Below are 23,794 nucleotides of genomic sequence, written 5' to 3'. Positions count from 1 at the left end.
CACACGGACAAACCAGAGCTGAAGTAACAGCAGTGGTTCATGTAGACCACTTTCACTGGTATCAGTCAAACAACGCTCCTCGTCCCAAACACAAAACCTCGAGATCTTTGAGATTCCTTAGTCAAAAGCTGGAAATGGAGACCCGAGAATGGAAACCCTGAGCAAATAAATGGTCTCCAGATAACGTACGTGTAAATCCATGTACCCAGTTTGAAGCTTTTGAACACCTCTGCAGTACAGAAATTACACAGCTTCTTTAGGACAATTTTAAGCACACCTTCCCTGCCAAGTTCTGACACTAGTATTACACACTTCATTTAATTTTAAATAGTTTTAATAGAACTTAAGAATTCATAAGAACTTTACAATTCATCACTGCCCTGCTGTATGGACATTCAGGGATAAAAACGTTTTGCCTCATAGATAGCTGAATTTGTTTGTAGTACCTAAAGCAGTCATAAACAAAAACTGCTATAAATAAAATTATGCGTGGATTTAAAATCTGATTTAAGTTGGATTTTCAATGAACAGCCATTGAGGACATACTGCAGTCTGTGTCTTAACACCACTGGGGTTTTTCATGCAAATACTTCTTTTCACGTCAGTGAAGATATTCCAAGTATGCAATCATTAAATCTGCATTCACTAATTACATAACTGCATTTTAAAAGTTGGTATTATTCAGCCTTTCCCCCCCAAACATACTTGAAGGCACCAGTATATGAACTATTGGCCTGCAAAATTTCAGTTCTTCGAAGAGCCATTAAGCTCAAAGTAGCGTCTGAAGCTTCTGTTTCTCCTCTGCACTCTGTCTTGAGGACCAACAAGCAGCTTTCCCTGTCCCAAACTTCGAGAACAAATTAAAAGCCAGACCCCAAACACAACATCCAGCCCAAGTCCGGCAGGAACCGCGCGTGCTGAGCCTCGGCTTGGACTGACCTTCCAGGGCCAAGTTACAAACCCCTGAAAATAGGGGGGGAAAGGGAGAAAACCCCAAACCGACAGAATCCTAACTACAGGAGCACCGTTTGTGCCGCTGTAAGAAGAACTGAGGTAACAGCAATGAGTCGTTCCTGGTTTTCTATGTTACACAGACTTTCAAATGAGTATTACCTCAACATTAAAGAGCAAAACCAAAACCCAAACCAAAAAACCACACAACCAAGCAGCCCCCCAACAGAAGAAAAATTAAGACAAGCTAGTGAGATAGGCATTATTAAAGGATCTTTACAGCTGACATCTGCTTTTTAAATTAATATAAAAGGAATCAGTTTCTGGTTGTACTATTGTTTAATGTAGAAATGAAGCATCACAAAAAAGACCTGTTGTGCTTTTTGGCATTTTCCGCTGACCCCTGCAAACTATACAAGAAGCTATGTTCTCCAGAAACAGAAAATTGAACTGGATTGTAATACAAAACTATTAACTGGTATAAACAAGTTACTGCCTCCGTTATTAGAGTAAGCCCATTCAAAAAGGAAAAAAAAAAAAAAAGATGGCTGCAGCAAATAGTCAAGCGTTTCTAGTTTTTGCTTGTGGCATTGACATTAATACTCGTATAAGCTTACTAGGTAAAGACATGCCATCGCAACCGCTAAAGAACGTTCACTTCCTAGTTTTGTATCTATTACATGAATATAATTTTGCACTGATCATACATCTAAATGAAATAATTCTACTGTAAAAGTGAATGCAGGGGCAGAAATATTAAATTAAAGCCACTGGTCCAAAAGCTGTTTCTAGCAGGCTGGTCCACTTTTGATTTTCCTGGTCCTGTTCAGAAGATTAGCACTCTCGGTTGGTACCAAAGGAAGCTAAGATTGCTGGTCTACTGGATCTCCTATCGCCTACAGATGAACACTGGTCCAGTTCAGGATATTAAAAACAACATACGGTGGTTGCTGGCTTACAACCTATCGTGGTTCGCAAGGAGTATGTTGCTCTCCAAAGCGGTTCTTTGCCGCTTTTCTTCATAAGGCAGCGGCCAAGGCTAGGGCGTTCTCCCTTTTCTTGATAGCTACGATTAACTTTGCTACAATGCATATGGTAGAAAGACCTTTCTGGTGTAACTTCTTACAGTACAGCATTTATTCTTTCTATGTATCAGAAGAAAGCTCTTGATGAAACCTTCCATTCATAATAAGAATGCAACTCTTTTGAACTCAAACAGTTTTATTTAATGTTTTCTTGCAGACTTTCTGCAAAGTAGCTTCTTTTGAAAGAAGAGAGAAAGAAGGGGTTTTCGGGAATACCAAGTTAAAAATGTGAGCCGAACTAAACATGCCATACACATGCTGATAAGAATTTAACACACATTCATCCGTATGGACACTCTTCAGTAGACTGGACCAGTGTTTCAATGCAAATTCCAGCCCCCAGAGAACTACATGGTTTAGATTTCACAGTATGACTTTTCCCCCTGTAACCTGGGGGAAAAAACCTTAACTGGTTAATTGACCAAGTTCTTAGCTACTCTGTCCATCAACGTTCTGAGACATCAGAAAAGACTGGACCACTTCTTCAGTGGATTGAGGGCTGGTGCTTACGTCCTCCAGCGCATCTGTAACTGAGAACTGCCGATCCCGCAACCGGTTCCAATTGGCCAAAATATTGTGGTATTCAAAAACTTTCTCGTAATTGCCAATGGAATTGTACAGTTTAATGAGACCTCTGTAATCGTATTCAAGTCCACTGTATCCTTCACCAAAAAGCTTCTTTCCTAAAGAAATCCAAAAGAAAAACCCATTTTAAAAGGTAATCCAGCCATACGTTGCGCCTTATTCCTCATGTCATTTTTACCAACAACGTGAACCTTTTCGTTACGGCAAATCATCACGTTTTTGTTACGGTAAATCAAGAGCACAAGCAACATGCAAGCTTCCTGGATGATGGGTTGAATTCTATCCACCTTTTCCTTTAAGGGTATTGTAACTCGTCCTCAGGGACTCTACAGTCAGATCATTAACTGTACTATAGCTTTGCATGCATAAAAATCCACCATTCGTGTGAAGGCGGCAGTCATTTTGTGTCCCGATTTCACTCCAAATTCAATTTAAACAGTGAAGTTGTTTTTCAGTTTTCTACTTTAAAATCTCCAATTTTTCTGTAACGCACTGTACGTGGTAACTGTCTGAAGTAAGACTGTCTGTCTCAAAATTGAGCTACAGCATGGCCCAAAGATGCATTTGATTCAGAATTCTAAGTTCACTGCAAATGACAATGGGCAAGAAAAACATTCAATGAGAGCATAGTTAGGCTGACAGGCACAATAGTTTTCCATTTCTTTCAAAATTTAACTACATTCTGCACTTAAGTTCTAGCCACAACTCCAAAATGTAGTCTGAAGACCAACACCCAAGCTTTTGATCAGTCAGTGTCCAGATGCTTTCAAGAGTGAATTCGGAGGGAGCACTGACAATACTACAAGTCCAGAGTTCAGTCCCTGGGAGAACATTCGAGAAGAAGCATTATATTTAGATTGAGAACACATACAAAATAAGCATCTTGCATTTCATTAAGTTCTTCGCTAAAAGCTTTAACATGCTTTTAAATAATGTGTCCTGTAGTACTAAAACTGCTATGAAGTCACAGGTCGTAAGAATCACCTACCGATTGCTATGGATCTCAAATACAGCTTTTCAGCATTTTCATATTGATTCATGTCATAGTTATAGAGAGAAGCTAGGTGACCGACTGACAGGGCAACTTCATAATCTTCTTGACCCAGAAGCTGCTCCTTAATCTGAATTGCCTTGATGTGCATTTCTTCTGCTTCCTATGAGGATCAAATTCACATAGGTCAGTCAGACACCGCTCACCATGCCGTCAAAAGAGAAGAAAAAGGAAGGTTTGAAGAAACATAACTATGTAGTGGCTAAACAGTCTGTAGTATTTTATAAGAGGCAAAAAGTAAGCAAGCCAAAACCAAATCACGTTCTCCAAATTCTTAGTTAAGCGGATCAGCAAATAATATCACTTTTTCTGTCATCAAAATCGCTGTCACCCTGTCTCTGAAGGCATCGTGCATCTTAACAGAGTATTTTTGCACAAAGCTTTGGAGAGATGAATTATAAAGCGCAAGTTTTCCAACCCTGAAACTACCAACTGAAGTTATGAATTGTGGACATTGAAAACCATCATTTGTTGTGACAGATTTACAGAGGTCTTGCAGATTTTAAGTCAAGAGCTTTACATCAGTATAATCTTACCTTAAACTTTCTCATGGACTGATACAGTCTTCCAAGGTTGCCATAGTGTTTTGCTGTTTGTACATTAAACTCCCCGAAGGCTTTTTTAGCTAACTGGAGTGAGGACAGATGTAAGTCGTGAGCTTCTTGAAGTAACCTCTGCTCAGTTTCCTTGTTGTGACAGTCTATTGCAATCTCCTCCAGGATAAGTGCTGAGTACAGGAGAGAAAACACACAACATTACTGTGTTCCAAACACAAAGAGATGTTAGCTGTAGGGGGCGGAAAGCCGTCTACCCAAGATATCTTGGGAGACATCTAATCAGGCGTTGTGTTTATTACAAACTGTTTTCAAACAGGTATGACCAGATATCAAGCTCCCAACATATATGTTTATAGTCTGTATTTTTACTTCAACCCCCCCCCCCCCACCCCCCCAAAAAAAAAAGAGTCTTCCAGCTAAGTTTTAACAGAGAACATTTTGGCCGAGAACGCTGAGGACCACAAAGAATATTCTGGAGCAGCCTCTGTTTGAACATTGCCTCCATTTACATTGCCTATAAACAGATCCGAATGGCTGGTTTCAAACCGTCCCAGTAATGCAGTTAAGGGTTCTACCTTTAACTCTCTTTGAAGATGCCAAGAGAAGATGGTCTTCTGGGAGAATGTGAGTTATAATGCCAATAGCACGTTCAGCATGGAATCTGAAAGAGTTTAAATAAAGAATTCAAGATGCATATATTTAAGTTAGCAGCTGACTGATAAAATATTAGAAACATTAATGCAGTTAAATTAGAAACATTGATGTATTTAAATTCTAACTGGAAAGTCTGTAGCATTTAAGAACATTTTTCTCCATTTACGGTACTAAATTTGCTGCCAGTACCTCAAACAATTGTACTCACAGTGCATTGTCGAATTTTCCAGAGCTATACTGGTGAACATACGAAGAGTAAGCCAAGTCTTCGTGCGCTGTAGCTACATGTATGTTTTTACCTCCAAATACTGACTGCCGGATATCAAGAGCTGTCTGAAAGAGTTACAAGAATACCACTTCATCGGTTAATACAGGAAAAAAAACCCTAATGAATCTCTCTCACTGTTAAAAAGGGGCGGGGGGGGGAAGTAAATCTACTGGCTCTGAAATCCTGTAGCCTGTACCTACGTACTTCAGGCAGTAAATATATAAAAGCGACTTAAGAGTCAGGGGGGGAAAAAGCCAAACCCCATGGCAGGGGGTGGGTTTTGTTTTGTTTTAAAAGAACAAGCGTTGCAGTAATTAAATCAACTACTATCTCTCTCTACGACTTAACTGTATGTGAGTTTCAGTAGAAACATTTGAGAGATTATGAATATCAAGAGAAACTGAAGACAGGCATTCAGCCCTGCTGCGTACCTGATAGATTGCAACAGATTGGCATATATTGTCTACGTTGAGCAAGTAAAATCCATAGTCTAGTAGCGTATCAGAATATTTGGGGTGCTTGGCTCCGAAATGCTCCCTGTAGAAACATACTTATATTACAAATTGAGGCAAGTTAAGCGTAATTTTAAAAGGGTTTTTTTTGGAATGCTGCTTACCGGGCAAGGTATACTGCATGTTTTATCAGCTGTTCAGCCTTCTTAAATTCACGTTTTACAACACAAGCCTAAACAGGTTGAAATGAAGCATGTGAAAAGGCGTATACTCAGAACTCATCTCCTCCAGATACTGGCCCAATTGCTAACTACTATTTTTAATTTCAAAATATCATCGTGGTTACTAAAGGACTTTCCAGTTATTTAAGAAAAGGTTCACAGATAACATTAATAAACTTGTATTTTGTTCTGCCATAAATGCCTAAAGGGCTAGGACTGCACCTAGTCTAGAGCAGAGAGGGAACAGACCTCCTTTTTATGGAACGCTCTCGGGTTAACTTTGTCACGATGTTCGTTTGAACAGCTGTAACTCAGTTTCAGGAAGTAGGAAAAACCAAAACCCCCACAGGTCCGAGACTGAGCTGGACCGATTCAACACAAATAACAAGCCATAAGGCTCACAAAACGGACCTGGTTACCCAAGTATTCTGGAGGTACTGCCTATCCTCACCCATTCTGGGTAGTAATTCAGTTACAAAAGAAACGTGGAAGATTTTAAATTCACCTTTGAAGCTTGTCGTAAAACATCCACTACTACTTTTACAGGCAGGCCAACTGTGATCTCCTTCATAGCTTCTATGCACCATTTATAAGCCTGTTGAACAAAGAGTTACCAACATAATGAAGCTGGAACTTCACTACGTTGCAACGTTAAGAAAAATAGTACTTGGCTCTGAAAAATAAACTGGTCATTTACATTACAAAATTTAAAAAAAAATCTGTTTAATTGCTTATTTGTAATGAAACTTGTTCAGCTAAGTCTTAAAGGACTTAGGCTTAAAAAGCCCTCTTAAGGTAAATACTGAACGTGTAAGTAAGTATTTTATACTAGCCTAAGTTATGTATTATTACAATGACTGTATTATCTTTTACAGACAAAAAAAGGTATTTTATAATCTTTAAGTGATCCTCACAATTGCTATTGTGTAGGACAGCTTCCTGGTCAGCGTACCTTGGAGCTAAAGGAAAAACGCAGTTTAAACAGCAGTTACACTTAAGTTACAGGTTTTTATAAAAACAGGTGCAAAGAATTGTTACCCCTGTTCTGCTATTCACGTTTACCTATTAAAATAAGCTTATTGTAATATTTCATTTACAGACCGGTAGTATGTGTCGGTTATCTGTCACACGTCATTTCTTAACGTTAAAGTACCGTTAAAAGCTTGTAGACGAACCAGAACAATACATAGAAAAGTCGATAAATCAAGCATTCCTCTGGTACTGTCACACAGGTACCAAGAGAGATCAGGAGCTCCAGCTAGAAAGATAACGTGACTAATGAGCCAGTCATGGAACGTCCTAGCAGATTTCATATCCCGTTTTCTGAAGAAAAACAAAACCAAAATCCCACTCACCTCATCATAGTGGCTCTTGGCGAAGAGCAGAGCACACAGCTCCCCATAGAGTGCCGCTTTGTTTGCTTGCTGACCATGTTTTGCAAGTTTGTCCATGTAGGACTGAGCGAGTTTGAACGTTTCTTCTCCCAAGTGGTATTTACAGTTACCGTTTCGAACATGCAGCAACCTTAGGAAGAGGTAAAGAGATCGTCTAAACAGCGTCTGAATAAGCCATTTCAATATACAGTAGTACCGTGGATCTACAATTTGGTATTATACTTACAATGGAACCGGGCTGTCATCCCAACAAAACTGCACTGTGAATTCAGTAATACAGGAGAACTATTTATAGAATATTGTTTCAGTACACCATGCTTTGTCTCTTGCGTGGCAAGGGTTTTTATCGTTGGAGAGGACAAGTGGTTTTACATATTGATGCAGTTTTACATATCCAATGTTTGAACCACTTTGGTGTGGTGGCTTTGTTTTATCTTTCATAAAATCCATTCTTCTCAACGCTGATAAAATTCCATTTCCAAACCCCTGTAATATACAGTATTAAATCCCTTCTACCTCCTTTCCAAAGCATAGTAAACTGAAACAGACACTGAATAAGTACAGACATAGCTAGTTTTCATGCATCTCTGCACTTTTTCCTCAAACCTTAAGTAGCACAGTGCTTCACAAGGGGGCAATTTTGGGGTTGGGGGGGGCATGGTGTGTGTGTCTTCACAAGAGACTCAATCCCATCCACTCAACATGATAGCCAGCACTGACTTAGCGCCACCAGAAAAGGCCACTTTGCTGACCCAGTTCACAACAACTCTAAAAAACCTCTCCCCCTGCCTTGCCCCATCTCCCAACCCACTGCCTTTCCATCTGAAGGATTAACAGAAGCTTCATGAGACGACAGCCAAATGCAGACAATAAAACACAGCGCTATTGAAACGTACTCTTGTTTCTCTAGAAAAGTAACAATTTCAGCTCCTAGCATCTATTTAAAACAGAAGTAAAGAAGTTTGTTGCTAAGTGTAAGCTGATGCTTCTTTACTTTAAAGAGATATGTAGGAAATGTGTGTGTTATCATATTCCAAGCCTAAAGGGCAGAATTGTGTTCCTGCCCATTGCAGGCGAAGAAGAAACAGCTGTTCCTTCTCTACTGCAAGTGCCTGCCATTTAGCACACAGGAAATTTTGGTAAATTAACCTCCATTGTCCCTCCTGGAAATCTGTTATTAGACAATGAGTAACAGAGATTGAAAAACATCAGGCAAGCCTTTGCAGATCAGGAGGACAACGTAACACAGGAAGAGAAACGCACGCGGTGAAGTGGAGCAGGAGGTAACGCTGTACTGCAGAGAGGCTAAAACTCTGAAAACGTGAGCTAATGTATAGGTACAGCACTTCACACCTTTCATGATACATTATGATAGATCTTCCCAATAAACTGTTAAGGGGGAAGGAAGGAACAGCGAGGTTTTTGATCAAATGTTTCTCTTCTCTAAACCTGAGTAGAGGTTTATAAGCTACTATAGCCACGCCTCCTGCAACAGCAAAGTAATGCATCGAAGTTTGTCCTGTAAGTTCAGCCTGCCTCTAACATAGCCTCCTCCTATACTTTCCTATTGAAACACATCATGAAACTCAAACACTAAGGAGAAAGGAAATAAAGTTTGTGTTATCACAAGAAGGGAGTGGCAGGCAAGCGCACAGCAGGTGTGTATTAGCCACACAAAGAGAAGTTCAAAAGAAAAAACCTTCCAAAAAAAAAAAACCCCAACCAACCTGAAACAAGCTACATAAACACACACCAGCCTTCCCGTGAGAAGCACAGCAACATGGCTCAAGAACAGAAAGAAAAAAGCAACGGCCACATTTTTCCTTAAATAAGGTCTGAAGACTCAACATGATGTAGAAGTGCATTGTGTTCTTGGTCAGAGGCAGCAGAAAACCATCTAACATTCAAGCAACAAGAGACAGGAATTTTAAAAGAAACTAGAGAGAAAAACTAAGCAGTTACAGTTCCGCTCTTCAGGGAAACCGTATTTCGCCTACGCCATTCAACTGGGAGCTGCTACCCAACATCAAAAACACAAAGCCCAAATCCCATGTAATGGTATAAGCCAGTAGGGACAGCACTGCAATTTAGATAAGCGCCTGGGATAGATAATATCCAGTATCTGGATGCTTCAGTGATAGTGTCTAAAACCAAAGAAATCAACCCAAAAACCAAGCTAAACCTAACCCAATCCTCTAGGATAAGCAGAGTTTATGTGATCTGGTTTTGAGTAACAAAAAATCCTTTATTAATCCAAAGGAATTTTAGAAGATAAAGGCAAGAGGAAGAATAAATGCCTTAGGACATTTATGCTAATAGCTATGAATCTTCTTTGATGTCTGCAGTAATAGCTTTCGGGGAATAACTTGCCCCTCCACCCAAATAAAATCATTCTCTAAGAGCATACAAACGTAGCAAACACAACGTTACACGGCAGCTTAGGAAATCTAAAAACATCAGGAAAAAACAAGAATAGCAAAATGTGAAACAATGAAGCGCGAGGACCACGTATTTGTAATATGTATTTGTGCCTTGTCGTTTAACATGTAATAATGAGAGAAAGCAAACCTAAAGGAGCACGATGTGTGCAGGAAAGTAGTATACAAGCTTGCAGAAATCTCAGATCTTCAAGTTTTCTCAAGTTTCTCCACATAATTTACTACGCTAGTACAAAGAAACACCAAATAATGTCTAAACAACACAAAACTTTCCATTTTTTAAATTTGTATTCTATTATAATGCAATGTATTAAACTCCCAGAGGCTAGACTTTCTAGCTTTTAGAATAAGAAGAGCCACTCTTTTTAAAAGAGTGTCATGTTTTCAAAAGCTGGACTTAATTTTGTTCTCTTAAAACTCCACCTAACTCCAGTGCAAGCACAGCGGTAAGAACAAGATATTCTACAGTAGGGATTAGACGGTAACAACAAAAAGTTTATCGTACTGCCTCATGACTTTGAAGCACAGTATAATTACTGCTTTCCCCCACAAAAAGGTTTTCAGATTTTTTACATACTTAGCGCTTCTGAAAGTGTTTTAAATTCTTTGTTTGATATATTTCCAACTGAAGGATGCTGTTATTTGATTGTTGAGGAGATGCCTGCGCATAAAGCGGTGTCTCCTCGTTCACACCGCTGCCCAGAGGGACTTAATGTTACGTGCAGGCCATCAGCTTTCATCACAAGAACAACGGCTGCCTCTACCCAACAGAATTAACATCTCCAGTTCAGAAGAGTTCATCATAACACAGGATGTTTTTTTCTGGCACAAAATGAAGAATCTTCTTTCCACAACTGTGGGCTGTATGCTGTGTCCAACAGAGAAAGGGTTACCTTTTTTTCCTTTCTTTACCTTCTTATTTTCTATTTGGAGATGGGGAAGGAGTTTATTTTTAAGGCAACTTCTCCAGCTTGCCAAAGAGCCCGATACAACCAGGAAACCTTTTTTAGATTAATTAGAAGGCAAAGGACCAAGTACTAACAGTGGTACTACAGCTACCATTCCCCAGTTCTAGGAAGGTGTGTATGTGTGCCCAGTCTTCTCCTGGCATCATCATATTTCTGAAATGAAAGCCAGTGGTAGCTGGCAGGGAAGAATAAGGCAGAGCAGCAACTGTTGCCACGGCCCTCTGGTTGGCACATAAAGTAAGCAGCTACTGGCAAAGCCTATTTACTCTTTGTATTTGTCCAACCATAAACAAGACACGGGTTTTTTGGAGCAGTTTTCCAAAACAAGTTTTGCCCTATATTCAGATAAATACAGTACGTACTTTGTTGTTCATTACAGCAGCTAAAAAAAATAAAAAATCCTATTTTAACTATGCTCACTAGCACACAGGTGTTCAAGTGTATACCTGTAGCACGCAGAAGAGGTCAGTCATGGTCTTACCAGTGAAAACAACCTGGCTACTTGCTGCAGACTGCATCAGTACAGCACACATCTAGATACACAGACGTAAGAGCAGAGCAACTAAAAACTGAAAGTCGTAATCTGAGGCCCCTGCGAATGGGATTTGAATGTCAACGGATGCCACTCCAGGCCTTGAGAAACGAGGCAGGTACAAAACCCAAACGCCTCCTAAAAGCAAAAATTCTTTTCCAAATGTTTAAGCTGTGGCTCAAGGTGTCCACAAGAACTGGACATCTAAATATTTACCTAATGACATAGTTAAGTAGCTCTGCATGGAGCAAGAGAACTCATTGGATGTGGCATCAGGAAAGGTATGTTCTCCTTTCAGTTCTGCTCAACTATATTTATATCATTTGTGTTTGGATCTGGCAAATTCTTCTTGTAGTAAATACAACTTCAGCAAACCCCAACATTCCTTCACGTGCAAAAACCCTTGAAAAAACCCCCAAGGTGCTGGACCACTCACTGTCCAGTACCTGTTACCTATGACACATTATGCAGAAAGGCAAAATGGTGGCTCTTCTCATTAACTGTGCTGCCAGTTTACAAGTTGAAAACTCAGGGACTAGTGTAAAACAAGCACCTTCTGGCCTTCAGCTCTAGCCAGGAAAGTGGTTTGGTGCAGCAGAACACTAAAGGGAACATCCGAAGCTTGATGGTTCCAGGCAGTTGGTAACATATTAATGCGTATTTCACAGTAAGACGTATAGGAATTAAAGGTGAGCTCACCTTACACAACATTCTACGGCACGAAACCAATGAAGGATTTCATCATGAAGGGTGCATAACTGAAGGCAGGAGAGAAATACCTTCTCAGCATCGCTGTACCAGCCTGCATCTGACAGGAATCCCCCTGGGGGAGGGGGGAAGGGGAAAAAAAATAAAAATCAAGAACAAGCAGAAATTTGAACAGCAAAACACCTTAAGAGAAAAAGGGTTTGCTCAAGTCTTCTAAGAAGACTATTTATATTTCATTACAAATAGAAATAAAGACAGGAATGCATTAGTTCAGTATTCCCCGTGCCAAAATACAGGAAGTCATTGCTGAACAACTTGAGAAAAAAAAAAAAGAGCGCAAAGGAAGCCTTTTTCTGTTTCACAAAACAGTTCTGACAAAATTTCATAGAACTGCATACTACGTATGGGAATCCTGTCAAGGTTAAACCTTCCAGTCCTGAATTGAAAAGGATGAAAAAAAGAGTAGAAGAATTCTCCTTCAGCTGAGGATGACTTTTTGGTATTACATAGTTTTCCTACAGTTTTCTGTCAAGAAATACTTACCAATGCTAAAATTATGCAGTCTTAACGTTAAGCATCACATCTGCAAACAAATTTTAAATCTAAAACATTTGAAATAGCAAAGATATGCCTATATATTCTTAGATATTAAAATCCAATATATTTTTCTTAAGACACCAAGTAGTTTTCTAAAAGTTACATTCCAAAACCACACATGTTCTTTAAAAACAAATCACAGGCATTAACATGAAGAAATCAGCATTAGCTAAACTGAAGCTTGCATGAAAGAAAGTATCGTACTTTAAACAGCCCATCATCACCAGTTACCTAAAACAAAACCAATCTGGATTGCTTTTTCTTTTACAGCAGAATCCGATTCTGCTATGTAGGAGCACCGTCTACTGAAAGAATAGGCCAGTACAGAAGCAACTTTTACTCCGTGGTCCATCAAAGCCTGAAAACAGTGATGAAGCAGATGTCTGAAACAAAAGAAAACAGAATTTGATTACACATGAAGTTTTTAAAACACTGCAGTCAGTTGGCTCTTGAGTGCCATGAATTCAAACGAGTAGCGATTCAGAGAAATAACTCCAACCCTCTCTCAAACCAAAACCAGATGAATACAAGCGTAATTGTCAATCTCGAGGCTAACGGATTACAGTTGTTGGATTATCCAACAAATAAAGTGAGTGTACACAAAGTTCTTTAGAAGGACACCCTCCAGTGTAAGCAAAACACAAGCTACCCACACAACATTAAAACTGGAGAACAATATTTTTAAGCTAAAACTTAGAGGGGCGGGAAGCCTCAAATCCACCCTTACCCCACAACTCCCATAGAAATTGCCGATAAGTGAGCAGCGACGACCCGTTATCATCACACACACGCAAACAATGGGAGGGAGGGATGTCTAAAGACTCAAAGCTTATTTTGGCTACACAGAATCTGATCTAAAAAAGTCAAGTTCCGAGCATAACACCACAAATTGGAATATTTTCTGACAGGAAAACTCTTTAAACTGGGGCGATCCTATCAGCATGATAACCCTTCGCTTAGGGTTTGCTACAACAGCACGAAACAGATACTTTGACTGCCACTGCTCAGGGACCGGCTGGGCATTGATTGATCGGTTGGTGGTGAGCAATGTGGGGGTTTGTACCACTTCTTTTTCTAGTTTGTGCTTTCCCCCCCCCCCCCCCGCCTCTTTGTTGTTTTCTTTTTCCTCTTTTTTCTAATTTTTAAATTGTCTTTATGTCAGCCCATGAGTTTTCACATTTTTACCCTTCCAATTCTCTCCCCCATCCCACTGGGTGGGTGAGTGAGCGAGAGGCTGTGTGGGGCTTGAGTGGCTGTGTGGGGCTTAGCTGCCTACCCGGCTTAAACCGCCACAACCGACTGCACAGCAATAACAAAGCAAGCACTTTGGGAACCAAGTACTTGGTACATTTACACAGATGTTATGAACGTTTTATTTTTTGAGACAGAAAGAAAGACATCGTAACTTAAAAGTTCATCTAGAAATCTAACGAGATATTCTTATGGTTATTAGACGGGCTAGTAAGACCAAGAAAATTAGACACATTTTCCAAATTCAAAACCTAGATCAAAAGGTAAGAGCTGAAGTGAGAATTATTGATATATTAAGACACTTACCTTTTATCTAAAGCTCGTAGCACCTTTGCAAAAACTTCTAGTTCACAAAATTCACTACCCAGCTGGCATAAGCGGCCCTGTTGGTAAAGCTGAAAGAAAAATATAAACACATTTTAAAATTTAAGACTGAATTCTTCTGGGGAATTTAGCTTAATAGCAAAGATGACTTATGATGAAGTCTAGACTTCAAAGTATTGAAATACAGCAGACTAAGAAGTAATAGTTCCACTATCTCTACACAGGAGCACAACTTTAGCATTTAAAAACTGAGCACACAAGCTATGAGAGCTCCATAGGTGGTTTCAAGAAAATACATTCGTAGGTAAAAATAGCAAGTGCCTACTATGTCCACCCGCATCATAAAACACTACAATACCTAAGCTAGAAAGCCAAGACAAACCCCCCAAAAATCCTAAAGTTAACAAAACCCACAATTAATAGCTTCTTCAATACCAAATGTGTTAAAAACATTTTTAAATGACACAGAATCTAGCACACAGCAGTGCAAATACATTTTATATTATATATAAATACACCCCAAGCCCACAAGTTCTGCAATGAGTCAATACCCAGAGACAGGCATGAGCCCTGACCCCATTAATACCTGAGCTTACACAAGTAATTCCTGCGTAAGTAAATGGGAAAACTCACGTGAATCTGTTCATGCATTTATTAAAAGCAATAGCTAGTTTTATGCCCAAACTGATTTGTGTCTGCAGATAAGCAAATATATCAGTTGACTTGTTCATAAAAAACAAACCACGGAGACAGTTCTTTATGCAATGCATAGCTAAGCTGCAGAACTATCTGCCACATTATGCTATAAATACTATGAATTTACATAGGTACAAAAGTGACTGTACAAATATATGGCAGAAAAATCCATTGTGGGCTACCAATTCCTGATATCTTGAAGCCCCTGAACCACAAATGACTGAAAGCAGGGTATGGGACCTAAGGAAACACCACGATACGCTTGCCATAGGCATATGTACCACCACCAGCCTCTGCTAGACGCACAGTACTGGATCACACAGGACTGCTGCAGTACAACCGGTTGTTATTTTAGGTGTTCTAGAAAAAACACAAACACACCCCCACCCTTTTTTAATAAAAAAAAAAAAAAAGAAATCTTTCTGCCAGGCAGTAACTCCACGGGGAAAAAGGGAGAAGGCAGTAGCTCATCTCTCTCGGGCACCTCTCTCTGGAAGCCGTATCTTTCAACACAGGCCATTCAAGATCCACCTCTGTTCTTTTGTGGTATCTGTGCTATGCGATGCAGGGATGGGAAAACTACCGTTTACCAGTAGACACAAACGAGATTATACACTGGACTTTCATGCCATCATGAGCACGCAGGTAAAGCACTGCTACGTTGCACTCAACAGTTATTCAGAAAACCTTAATTTCTAGTCCATATATTAAGACGTTCAAACATACGCTGTCCAAGATGGGCATATTCATACCTACAGCAAGCCCTCCGTGCTATCTACGCAGGTTTTACAGCTATGAGGAACTTTGGCACGAGGAGTGCAGCTACCCTTATTACGTAAGCAAAAGTAAGGCTGAGAGCACACATTAGAGATGCTCAATTACAAGCACAGATTTGATGAAAATTTTCATATTCCTCTCAATTTTAATATTTTCTTTAAAACCTTTTATTGATAAGCGTCTTGTGTCTGCTTCACCTTTTCCTCCACAAACACTGGAAGCAGATGAATTAGTATTCAAAACAGCACGTGAGAACATCCCCTCCAGCCAGAAATTTAGTTTTAGTCAACTCTTCTTATAAAAGCACGACACAAATTCTACATCACAGCAAGTTGGTTATTTTAACAACAGAACCTACAAAAAAACCTTCAAAAACATTTTGACCTCGTAACGTCAATTGCCAGAAATTAATGCTTTCCTTTTAGTCATCTATTTCGCTGAGGAAAAAAAGGAACTCTTAAAAACCAGTGCAAGTTTGCACGCAAAGTTCCTCCTCAGATAAAATAGTGCTGTGTCCCTGTACTTCAAAGAGATCAGAGTTTCTTCTGAAGCTATATTCTCTCTGGCAGTGAAAGAACATCCAGCCCGGTGTACTTAAAAACTACAGTCATGGTTAAGTGTTCTCATTTTCTTCAACACAGCTGTCTAATGGTAACTGTTCTATAAAATCTAAAACATATTTTCCACAATCAAAAAAGAGGATTAAATCTCACCTAGCATTCCAGGCCCAAAACTGAAGGCAGACATCTTATCAATAATTGATAAGATAATTTCTGGACAAAACTAAGACATATACCCAAGCTATTTTACCAAGACTTAAAACAATCAAAAGTACTATCGCATGTTCGACATTTAGGCTTTCAACCAAGTCCATTATCATTTCCCCTTATCACCTCGCAGTGCTAACTAAAAATCCCAGAGATTACTCTGATCCTAGTTTACCAAATACTAACTGTAGTAAAACTTTAAAAAATTAATATATTTATGAAGTTACATAAACACATGTCGTAATACGCCCACGGTTACATGTGATTCTTAAATTCCTAATAAATAAATGCCCTGGTGGTGGTGGGGTGGGCGGGTCCCAAACTACACCCTCAATTTTGATACATCAATTATTTCAGGCACATGTAAAATTTGGTTTATGGCCCAAAGGTCCAAGCCTGCTATCTGCACATCTCTCATGCCAATTCAAAGGTAAACACTTGCACCATTCTGGCATGCAAAAAAACCCCAACCTATTTTTCACTGGTATAACCAGAAATACGGTATCCTTGGAACGTTTACCACACTATTCACCCTTCCCTCAACATACTGGCAAACATTTTTAAGGAACTAACTCAGCTTGAAGTCTCTTGAAACTCTTGTAGCTGTTACAGCAATATTTTCAAACAAAATTTGACATGGAAATAGTGAGTGAGTATAAGTCAAACTGTGAAGCAATTCCAGGAGATTCAGTAACACTCATTTGTCCATTAAGAAGCAGTTGCAAGCACTGAAGAAATGGTTCTCTTGTTAAAGCTCCAGAAAGACAAAATTCCTGACCACAAGCTTTGCTACATAACACAAAAAAACCAAAACAAAATAGCGATTCAAGAAAAACATGCCCTGACAAGAATGGCAGAGGTTTGGACTTCTGAAGAACTATTCTTTTCTTAAGAAACAAATGTCTTTTAGACACAAACTTAACCTATTTGGAGCTTAAGAGATACTTATTTTTCTTTAACTATAGAAAAATGAATAAAAGCCTACAGTGTTACTTCCAACTTCATCAGCTCACATGGACGCATTAATTCTGGCACTGAAGACACGAGCCAAGGTGTAAGTTTAATATCTAGATGTATTACCACACACATGCACAATCAAACTGTTTTGCATAGCTGTGAGACAATCGCCATGATCCTCCTTCAGGATCTAAGGCTTAATATTTAACTCGTAACGCATCCACCTAAACATTCAAAAGCTGCATATAGTGGTGTCCCCAATTAAACATCTGAATAATGTTAACTTGTAATTTATCTATATTATATCATCATGCACATGTAATTCTATTAAAGTTCTTGTCAGATTTCTCTCTCTGGATAGATGAGAGATACTTCCTACAAACCCCTGGAAAGAAAGACAAAGTTATGTTAAACTGCTAGCAAAAGCAAAGCCGTAACACAAGAGAAAAAGCTATACGGTATTTGTGTCACCAACACTCTGGGCTGTTTCACTACGTACAGGCACAAGAGAAAATTTTTTTCTAAACCTAATGAAAAAAATAATAAAAATGAAAAAAACCCAACAAAAAAACCATTTTAAAGCAGCTGGAGATTAATTCTAACCAGTTGTAAAAGGACCCTCTAGAAGAGGGACTGTAGCATACGCAACTTGAAAAATATGCTCCTATTGCTCCAGTTTGGAAGAGGACTGAAAAATAAATATGGATATTTCAGTAAGAAGTAAAGATACAAGAAATTCTAAGAAGCTCCCCAGCATGTTTAGTAATGTCTAATAATGTAATGTGGAATATCATGCCAAATTTGGGAAGGACTGTATGCTTAATCAACAAACATCAGTATTTGGGAAAAAAGGTTGGCTGTAACCACAATCTTCCTTCCCTACTTAACAAGGAAGGAAAAAGTTTCTTGAGAGTCAACAGTGCACTGAATCAATCTGTTGACAAATGACTCAGAGGGAGCTGCCTTAGAAAATAATCAGTTAGAAATGTAAGTACATTCGATTCTTTTAAATCAATTTCAAAACCATCTACAAAGCCTCTGGACAAGCACTAGTTCTATTGGATATTGTCTAGGGCATTAAAAAAAGCCAACTTTACAGCTCTTCTTTGAAAACATACTACCAATTATGAAGCTGATCTTTATGAACCTCAATCAAATAAGTAACCAAGAAAAAAACACCCCAGCCTTATTGAATAAGCCTAACTTCAGAGACAACTTTTGGAGCCTACTGCTTTCACACACAGCACGCTTCTCCACATCTTCCCGCTCACTCCTCTTTCTGTACCGTATCAGCAGTTTTTTGTTTCACATCTACACAGAGTCCAGCACAAGGGATACAAAGTCAGAGCCTTACAGTCACACACATGTATGATTCTCCGCAGCAGTAAGTGGAGAAACCCAGTTTGCTTTGAAGTTAAATCAGTACAAAGGAAATGAAGTGGAAATAGGAATTATTGCTTCAGCCAGGAGCTAAACACCTCTGTTCATGATTAGAGCTCATCATAATTCAGATAATGAGCTCACGTGTCTAAGACTCAACAAGGATACCGAAAAAAATAGGGAAGCTACAGCATATCAGGATCAGAAAACACGCCCTATAGTTAGAGGTTCAAAAAAAAAAAGCAAACTGAGTAATACAAGTTAGAAGAATGGTAAGCAACGGCAAGAAGTTTCAAACCAGTAAAGACATAACAAGGGAAGATGGTTCAGTTCTAGTCTAAATTTAGACTATAGAAATAAGGCACGTGTTAAAATAAAGAGTAATAATAATTGGAAAAAAACTAATGAAGTAATGATTCTCCTTCACTGTGAGGCTTTAATTTAAAAAGAGGGCGATACAAGGATACAATTTAATTCAAGCAGTGTTCAGTGAAGTCCTACTGCACACGCTACTCTGGAAGCCGAACCAGATGATCAGCATGGTGGTACATGTGTGTTTGCACACATGCAGAAGTCATGATCGTTTCCCACACATACATTTAATTTCTGACCCCCAAAAATACAGCAGGATGAATGTAATTAAGTCTTTGTGAAGTCACGCTGATCGGTCACAGCAGAAGTCCTACAAAATATGACCCGTTTGCTCTGGGATTTTTTGCCTCCCTCATACATTGCTTGCTTATGACCTCATTTGTACTCCTCTGGTCAGAAAACCTCTGAACTAAAGCAGCACAGCTATACTTCATTTCATGGGTAGTTTATCCTCTTCACTCTCGTCAACTACCCAGGAGACTGAAGACCTGGGACAAGCTAGTTTTATTCTAATCTTATAGAGGTTATGCTTACAATCATTCTTCATCAGTAAAAACAATCTCTACTGCAATGCAGAGAATGGATGTTCTATTGCTTGTTGTGAACAGTCAGCAAATTCCTGTTTATTCATTTTGTTTGGTTCAAAGAATACCTAGATGCGATACAAGAGCTTTTATTAGCCATGCTTGTTCTTTTTTGGATTAGCAGAATACAGTGAGGAGACATGATACTGCAGCTACACTCATTATTATAGAAGTTGGAGCTATCAGGATCTAAACTCAAAATCTGGTATTTTTATTCACATCAAGCTAGGAGCACTTCAGAAGTTTTATCTACCACTTCAAGGAGAAAGCATGATTATAGCCTTCTGGGTTTTACCTAAAAATTTTAATGCAAAACAAGTCAGCATAGTGCTATTACTAAAGGTTACAAGTCTGCACTAACTAACTAAAACAAATTAATGTCATCTCCAATTGTTCCTGTGGTTAATGATCTCATCAGAAAACATTCAAAGAACATTGGACCCAAATGATTTTCAAGAAAAAAATCAATGTAAAAAAAAGAAAAACACACAATCCAGAAAAGACATTCCAAGAGGAAAATAAACATTGGATGAAACTCCTTGTTAGCCAATACATGTCCAAGATCAGCCTGCTAGTGCGTAACTGCAACAAATACCTATGACAGAGAACACTAAAACTAATGAAGCAGTATCTCTTCAAAAGCACCATGAGAACCAAAGAAATGAGATAAGTACACATAACAGAATATAAAGCCGAGGCACGGGGGAACAAACTGAATTCCTTATAAGACACTAACCAAACAGTCATCGGACTGAATAGTTCAGTATCTTGTTTCTGTCAATAGAAACTAGACTCTTTACATTAACTCCCTCCCTCAAAACGCTATCCTCTCCCCAACAAACTACAAAATATAATAATTTGATTTTCCTCATTTTGAGTTTTTTTGAGGACTTACAGTTTATTCCAGTTGTCACCTACTTTTTAATACAGAATTTTGGCATTTGCAAATGCTGCCTACCTGCCAGGCACGTCCTATTTTAACTGAGATCTAGCATATTTCTTTCTTTGGCTTCTAAAAACTAGACACCCTCTCTCTTCCCCCCAAAAAAAACCAAGAAAGAGAACCTAACTAGTTTTACTAGGATGCAACACAACCAGGATATGCATAAACCTGGCAAAGACACAAAGGAAACAAAACACGATATGTTTGCACATTCCCCCCCTGCCCCATGCAGGTGTTACTTGTAACAATACTAGTTATTTAGCTCTTCCAAATACAGCTGTGATTAATAAGACATTTAAATATTTTTTAGCACAAATGTAGACTTCAAAATTTCCAGGATATCCTCACAAGCATTCTGCTCTGCCTCTATTATTTTTTCTAATGGCTGCAAGGAAAAGTCAAATGCCGCTTGAAAAAAAATCCAGTAACACCCTGCTGGACCAGTATAGGTTTGTTCTTTTACTGCAGTCATGATTATTTGATATTGCCTTTTTTTAAGCTTTAGTCACTGTTTAAGAATGGTACAGAAAGATAAATATGCTTAGTATTAGGAACCTGCCTGCTTCTGTCACCTTGCAGCAGAACCGATTGCTTACTGAGCTCACAACAAAGAACATTCTGCAACTATCCCAGTTTTGATTCCTGATCGTTAACTGCAAATGCAGAGGTTTATAAGGCATGTCCTAGAAGTTAACAGTTCTGGAATATGTAGAATTAAAAGTAATTGGATTTGTTAAGGAATGGGAAATAAAGGCAATATATTATAACAATAGAGCCTAACACTGGATTAGAGGGTACCCTGGGGAAAAAACAAAGACCAAGACAGTCTGCTAGCATTTTCCTCCCTTTTAAATAACAGCACATTGACTATCTCTGCTGTTGTACTGTACCCTACCTGTGTCTTCTTAATCAACATGAACAGGCTGGCAAACTGTGCAAGATTGGCAAATGTTAAGTTCGAGTGTTCATACCAAAGAATATGATAAAAAAAGTTTTGTACGGCCACAGCCAATTAACATCTGTGTATCAAAATAAAATCTGACTGATACTACCTTTTATTTTTTGCAAAACTGGTGGCAGTTTCTCCAATATCACAAACCATGATTAGTACCTGGATAATAAACCATTACTTACAAGTTATATGTGAAAGACTGGAAACATTGTTATTCCTTTTAATAATCAAAGAAAGAAAGTGATTCTCTATATTTTTCAAGGTCTAAATGCAAGTATATTCATGCAAATCCTCAATTACACATCACTTTTCCCCAGCTGTATTTAAAGAATAAGTACTATTCCATATGATACTAACAACTAACTAACACCCCCTCAACACAGCAGCAACAACCACCACCATGTAGTCAGAACGAAGATTTCAAAGTCTTCTAGTTTGTCTTACTTTAAAGACTGTTAGTTACTTTGGAAATTCTACTTCTGCTTTAAAGAACTTGATGGTCAGGATGTACTGAACATAGCTCACCAACCTGAAATGATATTTAATATCCACGAGATTTTGAAAATAACTGTATCCAGAACCAAAACAGTAAAACAAGCACCATACACAACATGAGAGGACTGCCCAAAGGCGCGATGCTGTCCTCATTCTAACCTAATTCAGCTCTGTCACTTGTATTGCCGTAGCCATCCAAATATAGAAATCAAGAACCAGTTACTAAGTGTTGTATAGGTGCATAGAAAAATGCAAACACTGTTCCAAAAGACCTGTAATCTGGGCTAGGCTTCCAGGCACTCATTGCAGGCATGCATCTCTGCATCTAGAACACCATTTAGTAAGGGCTACAGATTTCCTTTCAGCATCCCATCCAAGGTTTAGTTACATTTATGTATAAGCTAATTTGAATGCGACTATTAAAGAGGATAGGTTCTCCTACACAAAAAAGATATAAAAAAACCCAAGTAGTGAAGACATGGAAGACTAGTCTACCATTGGCAGCAATGGGAAAGCACTCGCTGCACCGTGTAGCCTAGTTTCATTTATTCTGTATGTGGACACCTCATAGATGTGTACTTGTAAGAGGAATATAGGTGCACCTTACACATTTCAGATCAAAGATTGTCCTGTTGTAAGCCACAGAAAAAACAGGAAAAGCAATTACTGTCATTAACAAAAGTTATACTGGCTAGTGATTAGTACAACAGAAATTATTTTGAGGACAAGTACTGAGCATGTTTATTATCATCTGCCCAACAAGACGACATATCAATGTACACAAACAGAACAAACAGATTAGAAAGTCTTTTCACAAGTCAGATATACCGCTGGTTCTTTTTTCATTATGGAAGAACTCCATATGAATCTGATTCAATGCAACCAGTGAAGCGTGCTAATAAAAGGATAAGAAGTCAATGGTCTATTAAGCTCACGTACAGATTAGTTTTTAAACAATCTGGGAATAATACACACTTGGATATTTCTATCATTAGAAGGAAGTTTTGGGTTTATGCTTTTAAAAGCCACAGAGTACCATCCTTTCATCTCAATGAACATCAGGACAGGCAATGCCAAGAAAGTTTATTTGTCAATGGTCATACCTACTAACAGTTAAAAACAAACCCCAAGATGTTCTTCCACATTGTTAGTTCCATGTCTTTATCTGATGACTGCCATATGTCAACCACATCATTATCTGTGAGCACGCTCATATGTGGCAGAAAGGGGTTTCCATATTTCTCAACACATAAGGCAGACAAGTAATAGCTAGTAATACAGAAAATGTACATGCCTGTTTCGACGCTGTAGAAACAATTTCCCTGTCTCTAGCGAAGATCAGCCTTCCTTATAAATACTATTACTCTACATATATGATGGGCCACTACTCCTGGTTCGTAAAGATTCATCTAAAGAATTGCTTCATTTAGCACATCCTAGATTTTTAGAAATTTACCGGCAGAGGAAAGAAGGGTTATCCCCCATCTTAGTTTCTGGTGGGTTTTTTTTGTTGTTGTTTTTACACATTGTTTCTCCCCTGATGAATGCTCACTTCCAGCCGTTCCTGTACATGGATGAAATGCCTATTTAGTGGACAATAGAAATTAATGGAGCATCTCAGTGTACCTTTTACTCTAACTCTGGATATTTTAGAGGCAGCTGAATGAGAAACAGCCCTTTCATGAAAGAATGATTTAAGGCTAATAAACTATATCATTAAATGAGTCTCAATTCTTTTCATCTGGTTCCTACCAGACCATTAAAGAAGACAGAAGAGCATGGCAAACTCCACTCCTTCTACCACTGACATCACCTTCTCCAATACATTAAAAAAA

The 23,794-nt window shown here is 38.7% G+C and overlaps 1 protein-coding gene across 1 annotated transcript; it reads right to left on the bottom strand.

The window, feature by feature from the left end:
• Positions 1 to 1,275: 1,275 nt before the first annotated feature.
• APPBP2 (amyloid beta precursor protein (cytoplasmic tail) binding protein 2) lies at positions 1,276 to 23,510 on the bottom strand. Its single transcript, XM_009324052.1, has 13 exons — positions 23,416 to 23,510; positions 14,019 to 14,107; positions 12,693 to 12,844; positions 11,856 to 11,979; positions 7,180 to 7,348; positions 6,330 to 6,419; positions 5,768 to 5,835; positions 5,583 to 5,688; positions 5,092 to 5,216; positions 4,805 to 4,890; positions 4,209 to 4,399; positions 3,610 to 3,775; positions 1,276 to 2,719 (listed from the first exon to the last, which is right to left on the bottom strand). The coding sequence occupies exons 3-13, from the start codon at positions 12,811 to 12,813 to the stop codon at positions 2,466 to 2,468; spliced, it is 1,500 nt and encodes a 499-aa protein (XP_009322327.1). The 5' UTR covers positions 12,814 to 12,844; positions 14,019 to 14,107; positions 23,416 to 23,510; the 3' UTR covers positions 1,276 to 2,465.
• Between the last annotated feature and the right edge of the window lie 284 nt (positions 23,511 to 23,794).

This window comes from Pygoscelis adeliae, unplaced genomic scaffold, assembly GCF_000699105.1.
Source record: "Pygoscelis adeliae isolate BGI_AS28 unplaced genomic scaffold, ASM69910v1 Scaffold290, whole genome shotgun sequence".
In the NCBI taxonomy this organism is placed as follows: domain Eukaryota; kingdom Metazoa; phylum Chordata; class Aves; order Sphenisciformes; family Spheniscidae; genus Pygoscelis; species Pygoscelis adeliae.
The sequence above is the reverse complement of the archived record's forward strand: the minus strand, read 5'-3'. Positions and strand labels throughout refer to the sequence as shown.